This window comes from Natator depressus, chromosome 2 (genome assembly GCF_965152275.1).
Source record: "Natator depressus isolate rNatDep1 chromosome 2, rNatDep2.hap1, whole genome shotgun sequence".
NCBI classification, from domain to species: domain Eukaryota; kingdom Metazoa; phylum Chordata; order Testudines; family Cheloniidae; genus Natator; species Natator depressus.
In genome coordinates, this window is record NC_134235.1 from 26,426,678 (window position 1) to 26,446,779 (window position 20,102).

The 20,102-nt window shown below is 39.7% G+C and overlaps 1 protein-coding gene across 2 annotated transcripts in view; it reads left to right on the plus strand.

Moving 5' to 3' along the window:
• The window catches only part of EIF3H (eukaryotic translation initiation factor 3 subunit H), a 127,225-nt gene extending 110,129 nt beyond the window's left edge, over positions 1-17,096 (plus strand). The window contains exons 5-8 of one of the 2 annotated variants that reach the window (XM_074942974.1): positions 1,085-1,234; positions 12,022-12,142; positions 13,866-13,998; positions 16,818-17,096. In XM_074942974.1, coding sequence (XP_074799075.1) covers positions 1,085-1,234; positions 12,022-12,142; positions 13,866-13,998; positions 16,818-16,915 — 502 coding nt within the window. In that variant the 3' untranslated portion in view covers positions 16,916-17,096. The remainder of the gene's footprint in view (positions 1-1,084; positions 1,235-12,021; positions 12,143-13,865; positions 13,999-16,817) is intronic. The other variant, XM_074942975.1, reaches the window with a different exon arrangement.
• The last annotated feature ends 3,006 nt before the right edge of the window (positions 17,097-20,102 follow it).

Below are 20,102 nucleotides of genomic sequence, written 5' to 3' on the forward strand. Positions count from 1 at the left end.
CATTGTCAATAATAATAAACGATCTCTTGGCCAAAAATAGAGACCTCTAAAAATACAGCTGTTCTTGAGACTGGCTAATCAAATAACAAGTTTTACTATTTTTGTGGCGAGAAAATGTTTTGTGAATTGTGTTGTTTGATTGATTGGTTACAACAATGTTGCTTGTTTTACCCTGCCATTGAGTAACCACTTATAATGGAAGCAGCTGCTAGCATGACATCTTTCCCCCTAATCATCTCAGTGCTCAGCATCAAAAAATAAACCCACGCAAAGCTTTCATTCAGAAAACCTGAACCATTTCATTGCTCAGTGTCTAAAGATAACATTTCCACTAGTTTGCTGCTTAATCTAAAAAATGGAAGTGAATGTTTTCGTTTCCAGCCTCAGTACACATAATACATGTGCCCCCAAACTTGTGTATTGTACCTTTATTTGTTGATCTGATGAAAGGTATCCGTGTCTATTTTGTCTGTTTAAAAATTAGAAGTAAGAGGTAATAAATGTAAGGTAAAATGTTGTTATAAAAATAAGAAAATTCTATTCTGTTGTTCTGACTAGAATTTAAATATATTTCATCATCCTCTTTTTAATTGTGTAAATCGTTTAAAGTTATATGTTCACTTACTCGAGACTGCAGCTTTCCATAGAAACATTAGTGTGTTTCATTGTAACATAGTGGTTGTGAACTTAGAACTTATTCCAGAGCTGTGTGGTGACTAGTCACTTCCAATTAAGAAAAACTGATGGTAAGGAAAACAGTAAAATATTCTGGTGGGGCAGAGTTAACCTTGCCATTGTAGTCTTTTGCTGGAGGTTTATTCTTGTAAATAACACATTAGCGATTAAAGTATCTGCTTTACTTTTGAGGGCTTTTTCACTTGGGTAGTTTTTACAAGGTTTTATAAATGTAAAGTTTTTCCATGCAAATGCCTCGTACCAAAGAGGCTTGAGTGTTGCTTGGCAGTGGAGGTCTGGAAATCTAGGGCTCTACGGAATCACCAACTGGCTGTTGCTAGAACAAGAATAGAGACCCCAAGGAGCAAAATTGCAGGTTTTATAAAAACTATTTAAACTTGCTTCACAGATTGAAAAAAGCAAATGTTTCATTTGAGCACATGTTTGAAGAGGTGCCCATTATAATTAAGAATTCGTACCTGATCAATGTTATGCTTTGGGAGCTGGAAAAGAAATCGGCAGTAGCAGATAAACACGAATTGCTCAGTCTGGCTGGAAGGTAAGTACTTGTTAAAATAATGGTCGTATCTTTATTCATGTTCCCAAGCTACACTTTAACACCATGGTGAAATCCCAGTCTTGTTGCAATCAGTGGGAGTTTTGCCATTGACTTTAATGGAGCCAAGATGTCATCCCTCCTGTCCTGCTTTGAGGGAAGCAAAAACTACATGGTAAAAACAGAGTGTTTAAATTCAGAGAATACATAATTTACATACTCAACGTGTACCCAGTAATCTTGATAGTTAGTAAGTGTTTCTTCACTTTAAAGAAATCATTTTGTAGATCCAGCTAATGCTCAGCACCTACAAAAATTGCCAAACAGATCTCAAAATAGAACAATATCTTTAGTTCGATTGTTTTTGTCAAATACAATATATGAATGATTTTATTAAAAAATAAATCACATCTGTTCTCCTGAGCCAATAATACGCAGTTAAAAATCATCAACCCTCCTAAACAAGAATATAGTACTTGAAAAGAGATTTCAATGATGATTGACTTTACTAAGCCTGGTGTGTTGATGGTACCCATTTTGCTAAAAAGTAACATTAGGTTTGCTGAGAGTTTGAGAGCCCAGTGTCGGGTTGTCTCCTCTTACATGGCATCTCTATTACTGAAAGTTTGCAACCATGGCAGCCCATTCCATATGATCCTCTGCTAATCTCTTTGTGAATGAATAGTCCTTTTCATCCACCCAGGTTACCATATTGTCCATCCATGATCTTTTTCTGCTTCGTCGTCTTCTGCCATCAACTTTCCATTCCAGTGTCTGTAAATATGCATTGCCTGCTGAACCTCTAATGTGCCCTGCAAATTGAATCTTTCTTTCAGAAGGTCTCTAATGAGTGTTTACTGAGTTCCCGTACTCTCCAACACTTTTTTTGTTGGTTACACAATCTGTTCATATTTTTTCTGAATTCTTTTATAACCCCATAATTCAAAGAATTGCCATTTCTTTATTATCTATTTGTTTGAATGTCTGTGTTTCACACCTGTAAGTCGGTTTTTCAGAGTTGGAATTTAGTTTTCAGATTTATGTCCGTTCTCATCAGATGTTTAATCTTCCAGAATATCTTTTGTTCTGCTATTCAGGTGCTTATTTCAATGTCCAGTCTTCTATTTTCTGTAATGATGCTTCCTAAGTAGCAATAATGTCTCTCTCACTATACAACTGTGTCATTTACTGAAACCTTGCCTGTTTTCCTGTGATCCTTGCAAACCACCGTAGTTTTTGTCTCATCCACATTCTATTCTAGACCATCTTCTTTGCTGTATTCATATATAATCTCCACTAACTTTCTCAGACCTTCTTCTGAATCATCCAACAGCTTTGTCATCTTCATAGTGAGTGTTAGTCATTCATTTTCCATTTCTCTTAATACCTTCTTGTGTTTTTTTGATTAATTTCATTAGTCACTATAAATGTTGAATAAAGTCTGTGACCTTATACAACTTCACTTCTCTCTTGATCTCTCTTAGGTTTTCGTTTTCATCTTCCATTATAATTGCCTTCTGATTCCAGTATAATTGTTTAAAAAGTCTTAAAATTCTGATTTTATTTGGTTTAAAATTTAAAAATGAATGTGTAAGTTCTTATAATAAAGTCTCTATGTCTTTTTAACAGAGTATACAATACAGTCTAAAAATAATTTTTTTTATTTTAGTAATTTTTGTTGTAGATTAGAAATGAGAACGATTTCTAGCATTTAGCTGTCGTAAATATTATTTTTTGGCAAAATACCCCTGGACAATAGTATAAGAAATGTTGATTATAATTTTATCACAGGTTTCAATTACTGGGCTGATGAAGAAGATGAATTATTTTGTGGTGTAGAAGATGTATCAACTATTGTGTGATGGTTTCAATATGTAATCCTTCTTTTTCTGAAGAGACCAGCGTGACAGAATTGCATTCCATCACAATGAGATGCCAGAATTCTCACTCCTTGGTCTAGGCTTCCCAGTACCAAATTGGCTCCAAGTTCTTAAAGGTTTCTTTTGGCATATAAGGGCAGTGTGCGAGCCAGACCCAGTATTAGTTGTTTAGTTGCCATCTGAGCTGAAGCAGTGCCTCTGGAACCTTCCAGTGAGTTCCCTCTTGACCATGATCAGCAAAGGCCTGTAGGAGCTGTGCCTCTGCCTGTCATGGCACTCATTTTTCCAATTTCATTCAAGGTTGCCCTGACATAGGCCATCCTCTCACTCTCTGGTGGGAGTAATTGGCACTCTCAGCGCATTTGGAAGGGAGGGATTTTTTGAGAGATACTTTCAGCCCAGGGTAGATGCCATTGCCTAGATAATTTGTGGGAGGGTCAAGCTGAAGGTAAAGGGGATGAAGAGTTGTTTGGATTTGGAGGAGCTGCAAAACTACTTTTCAGATAAGATACGTTCACTGCAGCGGAACGAGATTATGATTTCTCATGGGAGGATCTAACATTTCTCCAGAAACTGTCCAAGCAGCAGGTTTTGTGTTGAAACATGTCCAGGAATCTACAGGTGGCATGATAGATACCTGAGCCAAGTAACCTCATCCAATAAGGTTGCCATTCCTTTGCAACCTATTTTCAACCAGTTGGTGGAGGTTACAATAGATGCTTTACACAGCTGCCTGTGCCTCAATCTGTATAAAAGAAATATATACTCCTTGAGGGTCATACTTAGCCGGTCTTGTGTAATGGCGATGTTGTGGTTTCTGTTCTGGGCAGGAAAAGCTTGAGGATTTGCCTTTACACCAGAGAGAATTACTTTGGGGTGCTGGCAGAGGCCTCATTGCATTCAGAAAATCAAGGTATCCATGAATTATCTTCACCAGGTGCCTGCCCATAATGCCCCTTCCACAAGAGCCAAAAGGAAAAATCATGACTTCATAAACCAGCATTGACTTTGTATTCAGGCTGTCAGAACCTTCTCTTGGCCCCAAGTAGCCCTTGGTCATCTCTGACATGAGTCCTGAGTCTTGTTTAGAGGGACTACAAGCACAGGTTTCAGAAAACCCTCAGACTGTACACATACAAATCCCATCCCAGCAAAGAATGGTGTTGGGTTTCTTATCAGGAAAAGATACTCCAGGAAATCTAGCTCCTCTTGGCAAAGAGACTTTTCAAGCCTCTAACACCATGAAGAGAACTACTTGGTATTCAGAAAGACAAGAGAGCTCTGACCCATTCTAGATATCAGTGACCTATATCAGTATTACTGATAGATTCATATATAAGGCCAGAAGGGCCCACTGTGACCATCTAATCTGACTTCTTGTATGTTGGATAAAGGAAAGATTTACTATGGGAGACATGTTTCTAAGGAAGGCTACTGACTATGTGCTCTGGTACTTTTGGACATTAACATGCACATAGGGATATTTCCAATGCCTATAAGAAATATCTTGTGTTCATCATGGGCAAATAGCACTTCCAATTTCATGTGTTGTTTTTTGGTTTGGCATTGACTGTGTCTCTTTGTGAAATGCTTGGCAGTAGTCATGGCCTTCCAAGCACCTTCCATCCAAACTGTAGTGATGGCAGGGTCTAGCTTGGGATCAAGAGCCTCTGCCAAGAGATTTCACACTCAAGGAACTTGGTCTTTCCTCGTAAAACCTTCCCTCGCATATTTGTGTTCTGGAGGAGTGTGGTTCTGAAAACATTAAGGATCATAAGAGGCATATTTCCAAAGGTGACCCAAATTGTAACAGACAATCAGGCCACCATATTTGGTATAAACACACAGGGATGTGCTAGGCACTACCTCCAATGTCAGGATGCCTTGCAGCTGTAGGGGTTGGGGGTGTGTCCCACAATATGCTTCTGGTTTCCGTGTACTTAGTAGGGTAAAAACACAGTTGGACACACAATCAGTCTGTGACTGATATTCACAAATAGTGTCTATTGGGTAAGTGGTGGATCAGATCTTCCTTATAGAATCACAGAAATATAGGACTGGAAGGGACCTCAGTAGGTCATCTAGTCCAATCCCCTGCCCTGAGATAGTCCTAAGTATTATTTAGACCTTTCCTGGCAGATGTTTGTCCAACCTGTTCTTAAAAACCCTCAATGATGGAGAGTCCAGAACCTCCCTATGTAATTTGTTCCAGTCCATAACTACCCTGACAGTTAGGAAGTTTTTCCTAATGTCCAACCTAAATTTCCCTTGCTGCAATTACTTCCCATTACTTCTTGTCCTGTCCTCAATGGTTCAGGAGAACAATTTATCACTCTCCTCTTTATAACCACCTTTTACATAGTTGAAGACTGTTTGTTTATCATGTCCCACCTCAATAATGGGCAGCAGGTGAACCCCTGTTTTGGGGAGGCTAGCCTGCCAGCCCCACCCCTTCTGCCCGAGGCCCCACATGCCGGAGCCCCGACCCGCCCCCTTTAACAGGAGGAACCCCTAAGGCCTTCCCTCCACCCCCGCACCCTGACCAGAGGAGCCCCGGCCTCCCCACCGGAGTCACACTGGGCCAAGCTGATGGCCTGGCCCCAGCACTGGGCTGAAACGCCACCCCCCTTCACATGCGTAGGGCCAAGCCACCGGCCTCTCCGAACACCGGGTTGCTGGTCCAGGCTGAGCCAAGAATCCGGCCGAACTGCTGGCCACTCAAGCACCAACACTGGGCTGAGCCGCCAGCCTGGCCCCAGTGCTGAGCTGGCCCCCCCACCCCTGAAGGCCTCCCTGGCTGAGTCGGGCCAGCGCCAGGCTGAGCCACTGGCCCCTGAAATCCTCCCTCCTCTCCTGCCCTGGCCAAGCCGGGCAGGCTCCAGTCCCGGGCCAAGCCACCAGTCCCTCGTGCCCCTGAAGGCCTCAGTTGCCGAGTCGCCCTAGAGGCTTTTAGAGGCTTTTGCTGTTACCTGCCGAATATTTTTGTGATCTGTAATGACTTTAGTTTGAGGCAGAAAACACATGACAATGGCAGGCAGGCATTTGGCATGATTGTGTCTCACTATGTTCCTGTTAGGATTACTTACCGGCTCGCTGTAACTCCTGTTCCTGACAAATGCAAAACACATTGACATCCTTTATAAAAAATATATATATATCTTCTTCTCATTTTATATGTATATCTAAAAGCCATCCCTGTTCACATTGCTGCCATTATGGTATTAACCTTAAAGTTGCTGCCTGTTACAGCTTTACTCACTTTTTGAGGGATCCCTCAAGCTTGCTTACTCTTCTGGATTGATGATCTTGGTAGCTGGCATCTTCAGATCAGGGAAACGTGCTTACTTGTCATTCTGCTTCTTTGGAGACCTTATTTCATCAGGATTATCTCTTGCTCATCCACCCACCGTCTCTGAGTTCGGAGGTATATCTTTTTGAGGTGGTTTTGACTTCACATCTTGATACCTCCTTTACTTTTGAGGCACATATTGACTGGATTATTTCTTGAAAGCTTTGCCTGGCATGAAATATGAACCGGCTAGAACATTATAGGAGCAGCAGTTAAGCTCAGGATGGCACACAACAGCAAGTTGGGGGATTTGGCTCGCACCCTGTCAATCTCCTGATATCCTAAGAGCCAGAATGCCTTAAAGAGTGTGGAGAGACAAGGTGGGTGAGGTAATATCTTTTATTGGACCAACTTCTGTTGGTGAGAGACACAAGCATGGGGAGTTCTTCCAGGCTTGTGATAGAGGGCTGAGACTCGGGGTTAAAATCCTGTCAGTGGTATTTCACATCTTGAGAGAAATAATTACAAGCAGTTTTCCCTTTCTTCTTACCATCTCTTGTACAGTCTCTTGATGACCAAGTATAAATTCAAAAAGCCATTTTGAGGTCTAAACTCACAATGGATCATTTTTTTTCAGTTTGTCTTAAACTAATTTTTTCATAATGCACTGAATACTTACTGTAGTAACGTCTACTTGGCAGACATATTTTTCAAGTATCAGCCTCAATATTTTTGTATAAATGACATGAGTTACTTGGTTCTCAAAAACAATATTAGCCTTTCCATGTAGTATTTCTCATTAATAGATCTCAGTGTGCTGTATAGATCAAGGTAATTATGATAATCCCCATTTTACAGGTGGGGAAACTAAGGCAGAGAGTGCGTAAGTTTATTGTTGAGAGGCACAGAACTGAGAATATACAACTCAAGTCACCTGACTCCTAGTCCTATGCCCTTTTTAAAGGCTGTTCCCACATCGGCGTGTAAAAGTGCTCTCTCAGCACCTCAAACCCCTAAATCAAAGTAACAGGGTTTTCTATCACCATCTTGGTCACACAGAGCTATCCCACCACAGGAAGAGGGGAACGTTGTGGCAGAAGGGGACATAGTTTCTTACTGGGAGAAGGAGGAAGAGTGGCTGCAGAGAGACTGGTTGGCCCTTCCCAAACAGTGCAACTGCCACACAATTTTTCTTATACACACTCTTGCTACTCTGTCCCTGATCTTTATTTGAAGGGGAAAAAATGAATTGGGCAGTCCATTCAGTGAGATATCATCTTTTATGTAGAGCTGAATGCAATGTATTGTTATAGCTCCTATGGAAGGGAATAGCATCTTCTAAATAAGTGTCTTTATTACTAAATTTTCTCTGCAGAGATTGAAACTGTGCAGAAGCCTAAATTTTTATGCAAAAGTGAACCTCTTCCACAGATGTCTTTCCTTAGATGATATGTCTCCTTTGCCTGGCATTTGGACCTGACAAATAAGTTTTAGGTGTTTAATAAACTCCCCTTTACCTGTATGGATTTACTGCACCATACCATCTGAGTGACAAGGGGCCATACGTTCTTTTGTTGTAGAGGGTGACTAAAACAATTTCACTAATTTTGTTTTACCAAGTGTTATGTTTGTATTTTATTAAATATGGATTCCTGTCAGGCTTTGTACAACAAGCTTTTATTTCATTTGTTTCATACACACACATCTATGAAGCAGGTCTATGTCCATTTACACTCTCCGAAATAATTCCTGTTGGCCCTTTATTTTTTTAAAGGAGGTAGGAGCAAGAATTGGCATAAGATGTGTGAGAGAACTGGAAAAGTTGGTCCTGTAGTTGGAGCATACTTATCACTTCATGTCTCCGTTCACATCTGTTTAAGTTATCGGTTTTCAGCTTTTAGTTTCCCCGGCAGTGAAAGCAAACACCATATTACTACAACTTCTAACAATAACTCCCTGTTTCAGTATTCTGCTAAACTGAACTGGCCCCAGAGAGATTCACATAAAATCATTCTCTGTAACTAGCTATATTTCATGTGGACACTATCTGTAAAATAATTATGTATTTGTGATACCCACATGCCCTACAAGGCCATTAGTGTGCGTGTACACATAGGCACTTGCTTCTGATAATATCCAATGAAAATGCTCTGGGTAATATAAACTCTGTAAAAAGCGGAAAAATACACACACCCATGGTCATGGCAGTATTCCACAGTTCTAATATCATACAGTTAAAATGCTCAAAAAACAAGCCCCAAAACAAAACAAAAAACAAAGCAGGAAGTTCAAAAATAATTATAGGGACACCTTTCTTGCTGCTGTGTAGTTGAAGCTTTTATCCCCTCTTCCCCCTCCTCCTGCCACCCCCCCCCCAAGAGATTTTAAAACTTGAGTAGAAAATAAATAGTGGGGTGAAACTAATAGATAAGGTTCTCAGCTGAATGAACAGGAGACTCTGCTTAGAGTGAATTGTCAAATAGCAGGCCCAATACTTAGAGACAATGATGAGCTCCCTTAGCTACTTTCTCAGCATATACCGTGCTGTGCTTGGTGCACAAGCTGCTTTAAGCTGTAACTCTGTATTTCCTGGCTTTTGCAGGAGCAATTTTCACTTTTAAAGGCTACGTTTGTATGTGGGGAGGGGTGCGGGGGTAAACTATATACTGTTCCCTTAGATTTATGCCACTATCATATCTGCTGGTTGTTTCCAGTTGGAATACAGCACATAAAGAACCTTTAGACAGGTGAAGGGTATAGAGAGAATGCATTGTAAAAGATCGAGGGAAATAATCATATGGACAGTCTAGAGGAGTAGTGGTTATATGATTCTGATGTAGAAGTACACAAAACAGGGTGGCTAACTAAAAACTGCTGGTAATGTATTTCAGTAGAGAAAAGAAGAATTGAGTCTGTGTGACTAACTGGCCTGAAGCCAAGTATGGCTGAGCACTGCTCACTCTGAAGCCAGCAAGCCCTGCTCCCAATCAGTCAAAGAGGTAAAATACAGAGCAACTATATCGCTTCCCCCACACTCCTATTTGGTATGAATTCTGTTACCATAAATACCATACTAAAAGTTTTGTGAAAAAAATTAATTTGCTCAAGAACATAAGAATGACTATACTGGTCCATCTAGCTAGTATCTTGTCTCCAACAATGGCCAGTACCAGAGCTTCACGGGGAGTACACAGAACATAGCAGTTTTGGAGAGATCTACCCCAGTCTTCCCCTCCTGGCTTCTGGCAGTCAGAAGTTCAGGGACACCCAGAGCATGGGGTTGCATCCCTGACCATCTTGGCTAGTAGCCATTGATGGACCTATCCTCCATGAACTTATCTAGTTCTTTGAATCCAGCTATACGTTTGGCCATCACAACATCCCATGGCAATGAGTTCTATAAGTTAATTTTGTGTTGTGTGAAAAAGTGCTTCCTCTTGTTGGTATTAAACGTGCTGCCTATTAATTTAATCCGGTGACCTCTGTTTTTTGTATTGTGGGAAAAGTTAAATATCACTTCTGTATTCACTTTTTCCACAACATTCATGATTTTAAAGACCTCTGTCACATCCCCCCTTAATCTGTCACATCGCCCCTTTCCTCATCTGAACAGCCCTAATATTTTTAGTATCTCCTCATATGGAAGCCATTCCATACCCTTGATCACCTTCATTGCCCTTTTCTGAACTTTTCCAATTCTGCTTTTTGAGATGGGGTGAACAGAAATGGACACGATATTAAATACATGGTGTGGATGCACCATGTATTTACATAGTGGTATTATATTTTCTACATTTTTTATCCCTTTCCTAATAGTTCCTAACATTCTATTAGCCTTGTTGACCACTGCTGTACATTGAGTTGAACTTTTCAGAGAACTGTCCACAATGACTCCTCAGTCTTTCTTGAATAGTAACACCTAATTGAGAACTACACATAATATATGTGTAATTGAGCTTATTTTTTCCAATGTGCATTACTTTGACCTGTCAAGGTTGAATTTCATCTATCACTTTGTTGCCCAGTGACCCAGTTTTGTGAGATCTGCCTGTAAATCTTTGTAGTCTGCTTTGGACTTAACTATCTTGAAATTATCCAGATCATTTGAGTATGTTGAACAGCACAGGTCCAAGTACATATCCTTGGGGGATCCTGCTGTTTACCTCTCTCCATTGTGAAAAACTGACCACTTATGCTTTGGTTTTTCTGTCTTTTTAGCTAGTTACTGATCCATGAGAGAATCTTCCCTATTATCCCATGACTACTTAGTTTCCTTAAGAGTTGGTGAGAGACCTGTGTCTAGGCTTTCTGGAAATCCAAGTACTCTGTCAACTGGGTCATGCTTATCCACATGCTTGTTGACACCTTCAAAGAATTCTAATACATGGGTGAGGCATGATTTCCCTTTACAGAAGCCGTGTTGACTCTTCCCCCCCCCAATATGTTATATTCATCTATGCGCCTGATCATTCTGTTCTTTACCATAGTTTCTACCAGTTTGCCCAGCAATGAAGTTAGGCATACTGTCCTGTAATTGCCAGGATCACCTCTGGAGCCCTTTTTAAAAACTATTGTTACATTAGCTGCCTTCCAGTTATCTGGTACAGAGTTTTGTTTCAGCAATAGGTTTCAAATTACAGTTCTGCAATTTCATATTTGAGTTCCTTCTGAGCTCTTGGGTGAAAACCATCTTGTCCTGTAAAATACTGAACATAAATTGCTAAAAAAAAAAAAAAGTGGTAATAAAAATTGTTAAACAGACTGCATTTGTCTGGACAAGCTTGCCGATCATACAACGTAAATTGGACCCACCCAGACTTGCTGCTTCCCTATGGCCTGCAGGATGGAATGTTGAGTTGGCCTGACTGGAAGCAACTCCGTCTGTCAATGACTAAAGGGCAAGTGATGTCTTCAAAACTTCCAAGTGTGGCTTGGTAGCCTAGTTAATTTTATGAAGCCTTGAAGAATATTTAACTGATCCATCAAGAGACCCAAGAAGATTGCATAGGGCTAACAGTGACTTTAAACTAAACATTTGGAACATAGCCCTTGTATTGGAACTGTTTAGGGGTGCACATCACAAATCCGTCACGCTGTTTTTGGATACATTTGGCCTGGCTTGCAGGTGATTGAGGTTAGGAAGTGGCTTTACGGAGCCAAGTGAGGGAGTCTTCCCACACCTTTCTGGTTGCACACTCTACCTGACTGAAACCACTACTCCCCCTGAAGCTCCCTGTTAGCTGCTAAGTATAGATGTCCAGAAAGCTATGACCATGGATGCTTAGATATTATGATGATGGAAGGCAAATAAATACCTAGATAGATATGTGGTTATACTGGGCCTTGACTTTCACTAGCAGTAACTTCCTCTCTCCAGTTTTCTTTTTTTAAAGAAAAACATTGAAATACATTGGGTGGTAAGTGGCAGACATTCTAGTAGAATTGTCCTTAAACAATAAATGGTTTTCAATAAATGCATACCATGTTACTATGAAGTTATAGAAGGAACCTAACTAGCTGTACTATTGGGCAAGAACAGTGGTCAAGTGACTTTTGTAATGCATTTGAATTTCAAAATATTTTTATGGTTTTACCAGTAAGAAATTATGCTTGTATTTCAGTAATCACTTGGGGAAGAGCCTGCAATTGCTGATGGACAGAGTGGATGAAATGAGCCAGGATATAGTTAAATACAACACTTACCTGAGGAACACAAGCAAGCAGCAGCAGCAGAAACACCAGGTTGGTAGCTGAGAGAAGCTGAATCAAAGCTTTTTTCCCCACAAAATGAGGGTGAAGCATCGTATAAGGCTACATTTAATACCATTCAAACTACACATTAGAAGCTCACTGCATGTCAGCTGCTACATATAGAGGTTTGTTCAGAAAGCTAACTTTCTGTGCATTATTTGAAACACTTTGCCACAAACATCTGCCTACTTAGAATAGAGAGATGGTAACATCAGATGACAAACTCTGTTTTCACTTTGTATTGCCAAGGTTATGTGAATAATGCAAAGAGGCATTTATTTGGAAAATCCAAGTGAAGTAGGTTCCAGGGTGTTGCACCTCATTTCTGTACTAACTTTAATTGCTTTAGTAGTGGATCATTGCAGTGTAGTTAGCAGTCTGTACTTCATTTATAAAACGGAGCAATTATGATTAAGAGAAAGCAATTTTGATAAGAAACAAGAACCCAGCTGCTGAGAAGTGGATGGTGCAATGTAATGTAACTCCCTCACATGCAGATATATGAATGTTTAACCTTTTCTTTATTAATGTGGCCTGAAGACCACATTTGTCATTGCTGCTGAAAAATTGTTGATTGACAACATTTCGTACCTGATAGCATACTGAAATGCATTCAGCTACCTCTGCGCTGATGTATCAAACTGATGATTAGGATATCATGTGTGACTTTTGGCCTTCATATTTAAATACATTTGCTATGAGTTTAAGTGAGCAAGATACAGATTAAAGTTTATGCCTTTACTATCTGCATATATCTAGCTAATCCCAGCATTCATTTTTATATGTATGGTACCACACAAAATACGTTAAATGGCTTTTAAAATATTTATATCTCTTTAAACATAAATGTAACATTTTGTAAAAACATAAATATTCAGCTAATGGCTGAAAAGTGGTCCTGCTTCACTTAATTTAAAAATATTGTAAAAATAGAATTGAAAAGGGAAGAACTATGAGAACAAACTGTAAACACCTTCTTTAATAAACCAGACAAATTACTTTAATTCTTCCTTCTAGTGGCCCATACAGTAATGACTTCTAAGTGGCAACATACCCAAGCACTTGTAATGCATAAAAGAACTAATAAAGCTTGAGATGTACTGATGGACAATAACTTGTTTTAACCAACTCTGTATCGTTGATTTGCGGTTTTCACTCTTCAACTGAAGAGAACGTTATTAAGGGGTCTTTTCCTCCTGCCATACAGCAACAACGTTGTGTTGATTTAGGACTTAGGAATTTCTAAATGTGTATGTATTTATTTTTATCTGCTTCAAAATTACTAAAGGTAATTGGCTTCTTGTACACTTAAATTCTAGCCACTCATTTGACTGTTTGAGAAAATTGAGTCTTTTGCACCCTGCTGATCTTTCTATCAAATATACTGCTGACTTAGCTTCAGTAAAAATGGATTTTAACCTCCTTCCAATACAGAATGTTACAGTACATCTTTCTGCTTACAAAAGTCCCAACTCAAAAGTAAAGTTAAACATATTTTTTAATAAAACCCCTATTGATATATAGGCATTCTGAGTGTAATTAATTTTGGTTTGTACTTTTGGGGGATTGGGCAGGTTTTATTAAATAAAATCCACATATGGGTGAAGTAACCCCTTTAATTCCTTTGTTGGCTGCACTGGAGAAGCTTCCCTTTAGTCAGCTATACTTGTGTTAAGAATCCTACCACAATCTTTGTTTGTTGCATTGTTTCCAGTACCAGCAGAGACGTCAGCAAGAAAACTTACAGCGGCAGAGTCGAGGAGAGCCTCCGCTTCCTGAAGAGGACATGAGCAAACTGTTCAAACCTCCACAGCCCCCTGCCAGAATGGATTCACTGCTTATTGCAGGTAATGGTTCTGGAGATCTTTCTCACTTCATAGCCACAGGAAAATACAGTTGTTACCCTTTAATATCCTGAAAAATATCCTCTCTCAGATCTTGGGAGACAGACCAGTCCTCGCTCATAGACAGCCCCGCAACCGGAAGCAAATATTTACTAGCAACCACACAACACAAACACTAACCCAGGAACCTATCCTTGCAACAAAGCCCAGTGCCAACTCTGTCCACATATCTATTCAGGGGACACCATCATAGGGCCTAATCACATCAGCCACAATATCAGAGGCTCGTTCACCTGCACATCTACCAATGTGATATGTGCCATCATGTGCCAGCAATGCCCCTCTGCCTTGTACATTGGCCAAACCGGACGGTCTCTACGCAAAAGAATAAATGGACACAAATCTGACATGAGGAATCATAACATTCAAAAACCGGTAGGAGAACACTTCAACCTCTCTGGCCACTCAGTAAAAGATCTAAGGGTGGCAATTTTGCAACAGAAAAGCTTCAAAAACAGACTCCAGTGAGAAACTGCTGAGTTTGAATTAATACGCAAACTAGATACCATTAACTTGGGTTTGAATAGAGATTGGGTGGTGGCTGGGTCATTACATATATTGAATCTATTTCCTTAAGTTAAGTATCCTCACACCTTCTTGTCAACTGTCTAAATGGGCCATCTTGATTATCACTACAAAAGTTTTTTTCTCCTCTAATAAATTGGTTAGTCTCTAAGGTGCCACAAGTCCTCCTGTTCGTTTTTGCGGATACAGACTAACACGACTGCTACTCGGAAACCTTTAATATCCTGCTTTACTTTACATATGATGTCATGTGATATCTCCATGTTTGCTCTGTTTCCCTTTGCTTAGTCTCTCTAGGGAAATACCTAAGGAATATAACAAATGCTGATGAAAAATTGTGTAGCCTAAGTTTAAAGGTAACCACAGTATTAAACTGAAATAGAGATCTAAAGCTAGTTTGTAGGGGAGAGCTTTAAATTTTTGTGGATGTGGGGATCGTGCACTTTCATCTCCTCTTCAGATCTAGTTCTCTCACAGCTGGGAGAATTAAATCTGGCCAGTGGAGCTCTAGGTGAAGAACAGTTTCATTTTCTCTCCCAGTGAAAGAAGTGGTGAGTGGAAACAGAGCATGGGCTTCTCCTACATGTTCAGCCTCTCCTCTTGTGCAGCCACTGATTGCCACACCTGACTCCAGCTCGTCTCCCATTTCCTGTGCTTGGTAGGACGTACAAGACAGATACCAGAGATGCAGCCAGGAGCAGAAACATAGAACCCAAGCGCCCCCCCCCGCCCCCAAAGAATCCTAGGATGGGAGACATGACGAGAAAGAGAATTGCTTAATATTAGGATCAGGATTATATTTGAGTTTCTTCTGCTTGTTGAGCCAGTTGACTGTTGCCACTAATTGGATAACATTCACTTGAAAGGCACTCAGATATATTAGCTCCCTAATATTTTGAATTCTCATGCCGTTTGAAGTAATTTGGAAGATTTTTACACACACCATATACAGAGAGTGAGAGAGAGAATTAAAATAAAGCCCTGTGTAGTCTGGTGCAGTGGAAGGAATGAGCAACTAACCAATCACACAAATACAAAATTAAAAGAATTGGCCCTTAGCCTTGTTGCTTGAAACAATTCAAATGAGGGAAAAAACAAGCTTCGGTGAGTCACTTTTATAGTATAGCTTTAAAACAATAAGTGTCCTGGTTTATTAATCCTTCTGAGGTCTCAGAATTCTGAGCGTCTTGGTACAATTTGTCTTGGATAATGAATCTTAGCAGCACAATGCTACTTGAAAAATACACGCTAACGTTTTACGCAGTGTAATAGAGAAAGTGAGTGTGCTTGCTTTTATGATGGTGGGTTATGGCTCAGTCTTCTACAAGAAGGGAAAGTGAAAACAATTATAGTCCAAAGCAAAAATAGCCTTCAGCCAAAACACTTTCTCCATTTGTTCTCTTTAGCATAGTTGGGGAAGAACTGAAAGCATCCACTTCTTCAGTTCATATGGAGTTAAGTTTGGAGATAAAGAATAAAACGTAACTGTTTTGTGTCTGAGTCATTTAAAAACTTTTAAATAGAGCATTAAATTGAAAGTTTATTGGTCTGCTAAACAGTCTTAATTTTGATTAAACTGGCTTTGGTTTGCTATTCCTGACAAACAGGATAAATAACTTATAGAAGCACTTGTATAAAAATGGTTTTATGGAGATGTTTGATCTGTATAGCACTGACAAGTCTTCATAGCCTAAGGATTTTTGAAATTGCTAATAAAGTGAAATATTTGGTGAAAACATGGCCAACTAAACGTCAGATGGGAGAGTTTTCAAACTAATAGTGGAACACATATGATGATCCTTTTTTAACTGGGACAGCAAATGAGTAAGAATTAAACTGAAATTTAGCCTTGCGGTGTTTTTAGGGCTTCTAAATTCAAACAGTTAATTGATGTGGTTAAGCATCCCACACAGCACCATGAATTGTTTATCCTTTATATCGTTCAGCTGCCTTTTCAGAAGTTGCATGTGATGCAACTTTTTTGGAATTAAAATTGGATTCTGCGTACAGGAGTGATAATTCATTTTAATGCATACTGACTTATCCATTCTGCTTATTTATTTCCTGTTCTTCCGAACTCTATTTGCGTATTTAAAGACTCCTTCAAATCTCTAAGCATAGGAGCAGTCAAATTGTGCAGGATGCTGTTCTACCTTATAGAAATGGTATGTTTTAATAACAAATGCTGTTAGAATTTTAAATTATAATCAGAGTTTTTTGTTTTTTCCCGTTGACAGGTCAAATTAATAACTATTGCCAGAATATCAAGGAGTTTACTGCACAGAACCTGGGCAAACTCTTCATGGCGCAGGCTCTTCAAGAGTACAATAACTAAAGAGAAAAATCTGGTATTTGATATAATCTTCAACAAAAGGAGATGGCCTGACTCTCAGTTTATACTTCTGACAACACTTTTAAAACCATTGTTTGTGTATTGGAAAAATATTTTGTGAAACCAAGGCACACCGGTTTGCCTAGAATTCTCGTCTAAAGAAAAATAAAAGCAAATTTTAACACTTTTGTTTGGCATTTCCTTATTTGTTGGCCAGATTAGACTGGAATTTTCCATGGTGTTCCCTCAAGGTTTTCTTAACACTCAGTGTTAATTAACTCATGTTGCATGTCCTACTACATTCATTTGTACCAAACAATAATACATGTATTTAACTTGGAAACTAGGAATAAAAAAATACCTCATGTGAGCAACATGGCTGAGTTAACTTTGCAAGAGAAATTTTAGCCTTTTGAGTTTCCTGATTTGAGTGCTTGAGTTTACAATCATAATGTTGCATTGGTAATAGTTTCTTTGCATTTACCTTCTCTGGACTTTCTCGTACCACATTTAGCTTGCATAGCACAAAAATGTCATAGGCTTCACCAGCAGAATATACAAATATCTTGTAATGCATCATAGTTAAACCTCAATTATCTGAACCCTGATTAATCCAAATTGTTACACAGAGGTCTGATGCACTCCCTGCAGTTTGGCTGGATTTAAACTGTGCAGAAAAAGAACCATAGAGGATTTCAGTTCTGTGGAGTTCGTCATACATGTTGATGGATTTGGAGCTGGTTGGTAATAATTCAAAAATGCTGCATGTTGACCTGGTTATTGGGATGTTTGCATTATGACTGTATTGTTTTAGTTTAATATAGGGCTGTCTAGAAAGACAAGCAGGAAAGGAAGAAATGGCTCAAGATAAACCACCCCATAGCAAACACTTCACACTTGTTAAGGGATAATACCCAAACTGTTAGCTTTGAAAATATTTATCTTCTCCCCAGCCAAACTGCAAAACTAATTTTGTCTAGAATGGCTAAAGGCCCGGAATGCAGAAGACTAAAAAAAGCCATGGGAGTTTAAAAAAGGCATGCTCTCTTTCTCAGCAAAGGCAGGAGTTGTTTGAAAGAACTAGGCTGAGATACAAAATGCTCCTCTGACGGTGTCTGAAGAAGTTAGACATGCTTAGTTTACCATCAGCCTTTTGTTAAGATAGATGTGTATAGACTGTTTTAAAATCCATTTTCTCAATGCTGTAGCTCAGGGCTCAGTCTAAGAGCGGGAGAACTGCGGCATTCCACCCCAGGATAGATACAAGCACAAGTCCTGACATCTGAGGGGGTGCATTCAAACAGGACCACAAAAGGGACAAATGCAACTAGTCTTGTAACAGTGCCATGTGCCGTGGGGAAGTTTTTGATGGTGTATACATTGAACAAATACACAACTTCAGAGCAGAGCTAATCATCTGGCACGTTTTACACCCTATCCTGACTCACTACACAGTGAACACCTGCTCATTGAACTCACTGGGTTGTCCAGATAACAACCTACAATGGCTCCTTGTCTGATGCAGTGTTACTGGAGCTCATGTGCTTTCGGAGCTACAAAGGTGCTGTAAGTAAGCAACTTATTCCAGACCTAAGCAAACTGGCTGCTCTTAAAAGCTCCGCCATCCTGTGGTCCAAATCATTTCAGTTAATCAACCTGACATTATCCTGCTTCAGCAGCTGATCTTTTAAAATCCTGGAACGAAATAGCTACCTGTGAGCACGAGTGTTCACAGCCAGCAGCTTAGCAGAAGCTTCTATTTAATCAGCCCTACATTTTCAAACCCGGTTACTCTTAAACCATTTTTTCTTCAGACTTAGCTAAGCATGTATTTGGGATGTCAGTGTGCTTTAACAAGTAAGTCTGAAGTTTGAGTTCATCTGTTATCCTTACAGGAACACAATGTGTGCTCAGTACTTGTTCATACAACAGACCCAGTAGGTGGGGCTTATACTCAGAAAACTTAAAAGGCTGAACAGATTTAGCTGAAACTTTTCAGAACAATTCACCTTCAGATAAAGATCAAACATGAAAAATTTCAGCACAAAAGGAGAATGTTTTGGAAAGTTAAGAGCATGTGAAAATTCAGTGTTAGAATGGAAATCTTTTTTTAGCCTTAACTGTAGTAGTTGATATAATATATAGATTTATATGCAAATTATGTACAGTTCTCAGGCACCTGGCAAACTGCCTATGCAGCCTGCCTTGTTGCAAAGTTTGGGCACCTTTGCATTAACTGTTTGTTGTATAAACTAATCTAAATTCAAAGATCTAATGAAGTGTCCTGTTACAGTACCACATTATTCTGAGTACCTTTTCCTATACAAAGACCTCGAGGTAAATAGTTACACACTTTTTTAAAAGGACCGAAAACAGCATGGGAGGAAAAACTAAGGAGCAAGAGTGAAGGGAATAAAAAACTGGAATAAGATGGAGACTTGAGGTGGAAAGTAGTATCTTCTAGATGCCTGGAAATAGAGAAGGCGGCTTATACCTTACAGTGACTCAACTGTGTGACTGACTGGCATGCTAATGCTGAACAAGCAGATGTAGCATAGAAGGGAATGAATAAAGAAGGCCTACAAGGTAGGTCGTATCAAAAGCTACATTGGAGGGTTTTAAGAACAAGACATCAATTTTGAACATGAATCTAAAATGAAGCAGCTGAGTTCTTTGTGGACGGGGAATGTAAATGTGAGAGATGGGCAGTAACATACTCCTATGTTGGACTTAAAGTTTGAGTTTAATGAATTTTATGTGGATAAAAGGGATTTGCAGCAAGGTGATAATATGAAGACAGATGGAAGATTTCAACAGAGGTGGCATAACACCAGCCCTGGAGAAGGCATGCTTGGGAAATTTCAGAAGAGAAGACAGTTGAGGGCCAAGGTTAGACAACGGAGATAAATGAGTCCTGAGCTGAGCTGAGAGGCAAGATAAGGGATGAGAGTTCTGCCTCAGTCGAAAGGAAAGCTCTCTGGTCTTCTGAGTCAGGAAATTTATTGAAGCATGAGAGGGTGAATGGTCAGGGAGGAGTCACTAAGGCCATTGATCTACAAATGAGTAGCAGCATATGGATAGTAGTTTATTTACACACCTGGAGAAATCAGGCAGTGTCTGCACACAATGCCCACTAATAGCTTGCGGCCAGCCTCCACTTGTGCTCCATGTTCCCATGGCTGCCTTTGTT